We start from the raw sequence: 8,261 nt of genomic DNA, 5'->3' as shown, positions 1-8,261 counted from the left end.
AAGCCCGCGTTCCGTGACCGCTGCGCTCCGGCTGAGCGCTCCCCGCCCTCATTCAGTCCCTTTCCCCCACGCCCCCTCCCTGCCCGGTTATTGGTCTTGCAGCCCGGGGCTGGGAGAGGGTGCGCGGGCGGGTGACCGGCATCTGCCGGACGGGAGGAGGCGCGGGGAGGATGCGCTCTCCCGGGAGGGAACGGAGGGAGCGGGCTGGGGCTGGGTGAGGGCGGCGAGGCGTTTGACTTCCCTGCACGTTTGATGTTGATCGCCCCCCCGGCGCCCAGGTCCGCCGGTGCTGGCGAGGCTGACTGAAAGATACTGACGGAATCATTTTGCTAACTAATGCCGCGTTATTTCTGTCTTCTCTATTGCACCTTAATACCGTTCGCGTTCTGTTTATTGGCGAGATTTTAATTTCTACAGCAAACAAGTGCAACAGGTTTTTCCTTTTTTTTTTTATCTTTCATTTCTATGTCTCTGAATCTTACCTAAAGTATGGTAATATTTGGTGTCTGCACTGAAATTCAGCAGGATGTGCTTTATTTAAAGGTTGTGGTTGTTTCATGCAACTCTCTTGTATGTGATTTTTCTTCTTTCTTTATTTCAGGCCCCTCCAAGGCATTCCTTGCTCACAATGTATAGAACAAAAGTCAGTTTGAAAGACCGTCAGCAACTTTATAAACTGATAATTAGTCAGCTGCTATATGATGGATACATAAATATTGCCAATGGCTTGATAAATGAGATAAAACCACAATCAGTCTGTGCACCATCTGAACAACTGCTGCACCTAATTAAGTTAGGTAAGCTGGAATAAAAAGCTAACATAAAAGTCCAGTTTCTAAATCCCTAGCTTAAATCCTTGTGAATAAAGAGGTTAGTGTTACTCAAAAGACAAGGTCTTTTATGCAAAGGTTATGTCTAGTAATAGCATAACATTTTTGTATATTTAGATATAGCCTTTGTGGATTTTTTTGAAGGGCGTTCTAGTTCTATCTTTCATTCTTTAGTATGCGTTAAAAGCAAAACAGATCGCTGCCTGTTGTCAAAATCTGTTTGTTTGAACTTCTTGTAACACATAAGAGTACCTGGCCAGGGTCCTGGGTGACTGACAACCTTCTAAAAATACACTCCAGTAAATGGGATCACTGAGTCCACAGACCTAATAGGAAACTGACTCACACGGTTCTCTGCCAACTTTAGAAATACGTTCTATATGATTCTTCCTGACATCGTTGGAAAGGGAGCAAGCCCTTCCATTGGCAATCTTCACTAGCCTTTACATTATTAGTCTCAAGAAAATAAGCTTCACAGTCTAGGGTCTCAGCAGAGATACCGCCTGTTCTCTCTCTGTGTATCTTTCTCTCTGAAAGTACACCTGTGCCACAGTATGTCGTCAAAATACCTGAGCTACTGTTGAAACAAGCTAAGTTACTGGAAGAGGTCTAGCCATAGCATCGTGTCTTCTCTGTATTGTAACTGAACTGGTTCTGCTGCCTGAACTAGTTGAGTTCCAAGAGTATAAATATGTGAAGCCTTGTGTCTGTTTGAAATAAGAATGCTAGACTTGCAATTTGCAGATGAAAGCAACAAAAACTTTTCCATTGCATTTGGTTAGTTGATGATCACAGTTGGGCGCGTAGCTGAAAATTCTTGTGTCTGCCCTGTTACCACTTCTAGTGCTGAACTGTCTTTGTTCTGTAGATGCATCCTGGAAATAAAAAAATAATTAAAAAAAAAAAAAAATCTGTAAGAGTGGGTGTGAAGAGGAGTAAAAATTTTCATTTACAATGCCGGGATAGTTGTTTGTGGGGTGGTTGTTTTTTTTTTTTTTTCTTCAATGCAATAAAACGGAAAGGAAAAGAATCAGTAAATGCTTCAGGTTTTTTACTTCAAATCTCATGTAATAATGTTGGGGCTTGTTTCTCCTTCTGTGAAAAGCTGGCTAGAGGCCTGTCGATGGCTTCGGTAACTGATTGTCAGTGCATTTATGAGTACTTACCATCCTACAGTATTTGCTGGTTGTATTTCCACAGTTAATTTTAAGAGCTGTAATCTGCTGTAGCGTAGCCAAAGTACCTCTTATTTCTCACGAGAAGTACTGCTGTATAACTAAATCTGCTCTGCTAGCTTAGCTTTGTTCAGCAGGGGCTGCCTCTCTTAAAACCTGTCTCGCAGCTGTTAGAGAAGTCTGTAGCATACATCTGGCCACAGCCTATCTGTCTAAGGAGAAGATTAACCTGGTTTAAGTGCATCAACTTCTCTCTTTTCAGGAATGGAGAACGATGACAGTGCTGTTCAATATGCAATTGGACGGTCAGATACGGTAGCTCCAGGCACAGGAATTGACTTGGAATTTGATGCAGATGTACAGACCATGTCTCCTGAGGCTTCTGAATATGAGACTTGTTATGTCACATCTCATAAAGGACCGTGTCGTGTAGCTACGTATAGCAGAGACGGACAGTTAATAGCTACAGGATCTGCTGATGCCTCAATAAAAATTCTTGATACAGAGAGAATGTTGGCCAAAAGTGCTATGCCTATTGAGGTAAAATATGACTTGAATCGTAACCACTTTGTGAATTCTTGAGGTGCTGTCTGTTTCATGCCATGTCTGTGCCTTGCGGCTGGCTCAGTGGGTTGGACTAAATATCTGTCTCGCCGTATTTCCTACTCCAACAGCGGCTCATAAAGTACCCTTGAAGAAAAGGAAGAAGAAATAGGGCAAGTATACCTGTGTAACTTCTAGCAGCAGTCGAGAGAATTGAGCCAGAAATTGCTTCTAATAGTTGCTGATAATTGCAATACTGTATGAACACAGTTCATTTTTGAACCCACTTACACTTTTGGCCTCTACAGCCTCCACTGTCTGTGTGTTTCAGAACCGTTTCACAGAATACATATTTATTCGCTTCATTTTCTTCTCTACTACAGTTATCAGGTAGCAATTTAAAGGGGGAGGGGGGTTTGCACAGGGTACACACCAAATTCTCAGCAGTATCCTGCGTGAGTAAAAGTTGCAGTTTTCCCAGTTGGTACAGCTTCCCTTAATTCTTACGGCAATACAGTATTTTGATTTGGACTGTTTATGAAGAAGGTGATATGTTTTCTTGCATCAGTACTCTGCTACTGAAACTAGTTTGTCCTTGAGCAAGTCAGTTGACCTTTTTTAAGATACAGGGATCTTATCTGATAACAATATATAATGGGCCTTCAAATAATTAAGATAATGGTGATTGTGTACCTAGTCATGTGTCAGAAAGGCAGCTGCTGTTTGGCCACTCTGGCAAGCGTAAAACCTACTTTTCCTGTCAAAAGCATGTTTTGCTTTCTAACACTCTAACTTGTTGAATGTTCTTTGTAGGTCATGATGAATGAGACAGCACAGCAAAACATGGAAAATCACCCTGTTATTCGGACTCTGTACGATCATGTGGATGAAGTTACGTGTTTAGCTTTTCATCCAACAGAACAGATCCTAGCATCTGGTTCAAGGGACTACACACTTAAATTGTTTGATTATTCAAAACCTTCTGCCAAAAGAGCCTTCAAATATATACAGGTTAGATACAATATCGGTTTAGAGCAACCAAAGCTTGAATGTATAAGTACTGAGGTATCGGTGAGATAAATTGTGTCTGAGTTTATAAGTGGTTAGGTATGTAGGAGTATGCAGCTACAAAATTTACAGACATTGTGGTAATTACATGTTAAGAGTTTGTGCATAATGGATACCTGTAGTCTTTAAATCTAGTGCCTGTCTGCTTTTTGTTAATCTAGACCAAATCTCATATGGGTAACTTTGAAGTCAATTATATTATCTTTGTTTTGGAGGAGAGTTTGGGATTATGTCGTGGTGGGCCTTGGGGTGTATAACTGGCTGACAAAGCCTCCTGTCACTCTTGTGCGATATCCCAAAAATGAGCGGGCACTGCAAGCTGCTCTAGGACAAAAACTACGATACATTTAAAGGTAGCCTGTCATTTTAATCCTATACGAAGCATTTTCTATTTTTGCAAAAATGGAACACGTTGTGCTAACCGATAATTTAACTAGTTTTTTAGCACTTTAATGCCACCAGAATTGACACTTCCATTTCAGATCTTTTTTTCTTTCTTACACCAATTATGTATTTTTGATTAAACAGGAAGCAGAGATGTTGCGCTCAATTTCTTTTCACCCTTCTGGAGATTTCATACTTGTTGGTACCCAGCACCCTACTTTACGACTGTATGATATCAATACTTTCCAGTGTTTTGTGTCTTGCAATCCTCAAGATCAGCACACTGATGCTATATGTTCGGTAAATTACAACGCAAGTGCAAACATGTATGTGACAGGAAGTAAGGATGGATGCATCAAACTGTGGGATGGTGTTTCAAATCGCTGTATCACTACTTTTGAGAAGGCGCATGATGGAGCTGAAGTCTGTTCTGCTATTTTTTCCAAAAATTCAAAGTATATCTTGTCAAGTGGAAAAGACTCTGTAGCTAAACTATGGGAGATATCCACTGGTCGAACACTGGTCAAATACACAGGTATGTGACCTTCCAAGTACCTTCTTTTTCAGGTACTGACCCACGGCAGGGCTGGTAGTACTGTCAGAGGAATAGTAGTTCTTAAAAGCAATGGGAGACTGCTGGTTTGAGGATAAATTGCCCCAAATTTTTGAAAACATTTAATGTAGACTAATTCCAGAAGAGAAGCTGTGATTCTTACATGTTGGTCAGCGTAAACGTATTTAGTCTGAGTAGATTTTGGAGACTTTTCTGACATCATTACTCTATTGCTTTGGAGGGAAGTTACCACTAAATTAGGGAAAAGTAAAAAGGAACACTGCCCTAAAGCCTAGGACATTTGTGCAGAGGGTTTTGTTCTCTACTTTTTCTTTAGTGTGTTTTAGAAACAGTGATTATTAAAACAAAACTGCATCATCACTTTTCTTGCTGGTGATCATTTTGACTTGGTGACTTTTCTATCTGTTGCTAGACTAGGGGGCACAGTTTAAACTGGAAGGGTCAAAACGAACACCTAATCCATTTCTGGCTAGAGTAGACCGCTCTCCTGCAGAGTACTACCCACCCAGATGGGGGGAACTGAACCTACTTTGGGGCAGTTGCTTTAACCATTAGACTCTCGTGCAACAGATGGTTCTAGTAAGCCACGGCAATATTCTGAAAAATAGCTACAGATGGTTTGTTTCTTTTTTTCTTTTTTTTCTAAGGATGCAATTATGTGCAAGGTAGTCATACTCGGAGCATGCTGACAATACCATGCTTTGGTCTCAGCAGGACGTAAGAAATGGTGAAGGATGTAGAAGCTTTGCATATGGTAGCAGCTGTGTGATGGGGGAAGCTTTTGGGTCAAGCAGTAATGTGCTTAAGCATTAGGAGTCACAGCATAAAAGAGGAGAGGATGTTGAAAATTTTGTATATCCGCTTTTGGGATGTGTACAGTCCTTTTTTGTACACTAGCTCTATTTTGCTCTCAACCAGCAGGGTGCAGCACCTCCTTGATAAACTTTCACAAAATATCAGGTAGGATGCAGGTGTGTGCATTGCAAAGTAAATGCCTATATATATGAAACACACATTTTATTTCAAGGGTATGGAGGGAAGGTATGGCCAAGGTAGGTCATACAATGTGCCATATGAGATATACATTAAACAAAAGTTGCCACTGATAATGAGAATCTGTGTATTCTACGACCTGTGGTCTTTCCCCTTAGTTACAGCTGTAAGCCTCGTACAAAAAATACGAGGGAAAAGTGCTCTTAAAGTTAAGTGATTGCACTCACACCGAGTGGTTGGGCTTGACTGACACAGTTGGAGTAGTTAATCTTTCTGTCCTCCAAGAAATTTTAGAATATACCATGTATAACTACAAACGAATATTCATTATTGAGTCACCTGTTGTATGTGAAAGTGGTAGACTAACTGAGAACACAAGGCTCCTTTGTAGACTGCAGAAATTGATACTTATGGGAGGTTTATTCTTAGGTCTTTGGAAACTTCCTAAAACTGATCCTATTTGGGTTAATATTTTGCTGCATTTATTTAGGAGCTGGTTTGAGTGGACGACAAGTACACAGGACACAAGCTGTCTTCAACCACACAGAAGATTATGTGCTGCTTCCAGATGAAAGGACCATAAGTCTCTGCTGCTGGGATTCAAGAACTGCTGAACGGAGAAATCTTCTTTCTCTGGGGCACAACAGCATCGTCCGTTGTATTGTCCATTCTCCTACCAATCCTGGCTTCATGACCTGCAGTGACGACTACAGGGCTAGATTTTGGTACAGAAGGTCAACGACAGACTAAGGACAGCTTTACAAAACAGTGATTATCCAGATTCATTATATCATCTTGTATTGATTGTACTGCCAACAGATGCCTAGATGAAAGCCGTGCTGTGTCTGTTTTTTAATTCTGTCAAACGTGGCAGAAAAAGATCAAAGTACTGAGACTAAGTTTTGCCCCACGCTAATTTTTTTTATTAGTGTGTGTGGCATTAATTTTCGTAAGTCATCTCTAATTGTACTCAAGGAGTGTGTGGGGGAGAATAAAATGATCCTTGCAGGAAGGATTAAACTTGTTCTCCTGTCTTTCTAAATCCCGCGAAAGATAATGTGACTGTATCTTGCTCAAACTGGGCAGTATGAGCCAGTTTTGCTCTGCATTGTATCTGTGCAATCCCACTGAAGTCTGTTTAAAGAATGGATTACACAAGTAACAGCAGAACTTGGCAAATATTTAACAGCAGAACTTGGCAATTATTTTAATGAAGCCTTAAGCTGCCTTCAGTTCCGATTCATTCTTTGTAAAGCTGTTTTGTATCTTTTAGTCTGGGGGTTTTTTGGTGGAATTTTTTTTTTTTTTTTAATTGGCCAAGTGGACCTTCAATTCTGAGCCAGTCTTGTGCCATAAGAATTTGAAACAGGATTTTAAATTGTTTAGATGAATTCAAGAAATGGTGTTCTAGTTCTGGTATTAAAGCTCAGACTTGAAATCTCGTCTTCTTTTGAATTTATCTTAATGAGTGGGACCTCAAAGTAAATTCATAGTTTTTTCAAGGAGTATCCACATTGCAACTGTAAAATGTGACAGTGCTGCAGCATGTGAAAATGAGAATAATTTTGCCATAGAGACCTTTTGTATCCTCTCAAAGAAAGAAACTGTTGTGCATATTAATTTTTGTATATGTACCTCAGAAATGTCACTTTGCTTCATTTTATTGAGGAATTTTCATTCTATAAGTCTGTTACACAGCACTTGAATTACACTCTTTTTTTATTATTATTATTCAAAAACCCAGACTCATTATTTCTTCTCCCTGTTATCTCTAATAGTCCAAGTTTCCCAGACCTCATCTGATTCAACAGAAGTACAGATCATTAAGAAACTCTGTGCTTAAACATTCTGTAAGTTTGAAAATTCACTACTTATCTTTACAGGTAGTTGCCTGTGCAAAGTTTTAAATGTGTTTGTTCAAGCATCCTTGTACAGTGCTCCTGGGCTTCACATTTGGGAGGCTTCCTGTAGTCAAAAGCTCAGCACTTGCTTTCATGAGGATTTTTAAATGTAAGATTGTTCTTACTGCTGGATTAACTTTCCATTACCACTGATGAAGTGTCTTGTCAAGGGCTGAGGAGGGTACAGGTTTTGTCTGTATTTAAATAAAGATTACCTTTTAAGAGGTTATTTAATATATAAAGAAGGAAATGTATTAGTTTTCTTTTCTATATAACAAAGGAGAAACCAATTGAATATTGGAAGGCTGTGTCTTTGGGGACATGTTAAAGCTTGACGAATTAGTTTGTTGTGATACATCTGAATCAGACACAACTATAGACTAACAGTATTGAATGTGGGGTGGTTTTTTAAGAGGTAGAGAGTGAAATTTAATTTTCCTCTTAAAAGCTGCTGCTGCGCAAAACGTTTCTTAGGCTTAGCAATCCTCTTCGCTCCTCCTCTGCCTCCCTTCAAGTTTCTAAAACTTCATAAACATGGGAGGCATGAGATAGCAGTTCTGGTGGCTTTTTCGGTGGAGAAACAAGGAGAACCAGAGCTTGGTGGGAGGGGAAGGGGAAGTCCTGACACACAGTTATTAATGCATGCTGTATTCGCTCAGCGACAGCAGCCCTCTGCTGTTACAGCCAGCCTGCTAAATTGATAGCAGTGGCAGTGTTTTTTGGAGTGCCACATTTGTTTCAATTCTGTTAAAGAAGCTGTCCATTAGTACCGCATTTGCTACTGGTCTTTGGA

The 8,261-nt window shown here is 40.2% G+C and overlaps 1 protein-coding gene across 1 annotated transcript in view; it reads left to right on the top strand.

Annotated features, from left to right (window-relative positions):
* CSTF1 (cleavage stimulation factor subunit 1) overlaps positions 1 to 7,705 on the top strand; it is an 8,192-nt gene extending 487 nt beyond the window's left edge. The window contains exons 2-6 of the mRNA XM_009274052.2: positions 602 to 797; positions 2,268 to 2,545; positions 3,362 to 3,559; positions 4,145 to 4,535; positions 6,058 to 7,705. Of these exons, the coding sequence (XP_009272327.1) occupies positions 602 to 797; positions 2,268 to 2,545; positions 3,362 to 3,559; positions 4,145 to 4,535; positions 6,058 to 6,317 (1,323 nt within the window). The 3' untranslated portion in view covers positions 6,318 to 7,705. The remainder of the gene's footprint in view (positions 1 to 601; positions 798 to 2,267; positions 2,546 to 3,361; positions 3,560 to 4,144; positions 4,536 to 6,057) is intronic.
* The last annotated feature ends 556 nt before the right edge of the window (positions 7,706 to 8,261 follow it).

The sequence above is a fragment of the Aptenodytes forsteri genome, unplaced genomic scaffold (assembly GCF_000699145.1).
Source record: "Aptenodytes forsteri isolate BGI_AS27 unplaced genomic scaffold, ASM69914v1 Scaffold159, whole genome shotgun sequence".
NCBI classification, from domain to species: Eukaryota; Metazoa; Chordata; class Aves; order Sphenisciformes; family Spheniscidae; genus Aptenodytes; species Aptenodytes forsteri.
This window is presented reverse-complemented; position numbering and strand designations above follow the sequence as displayed.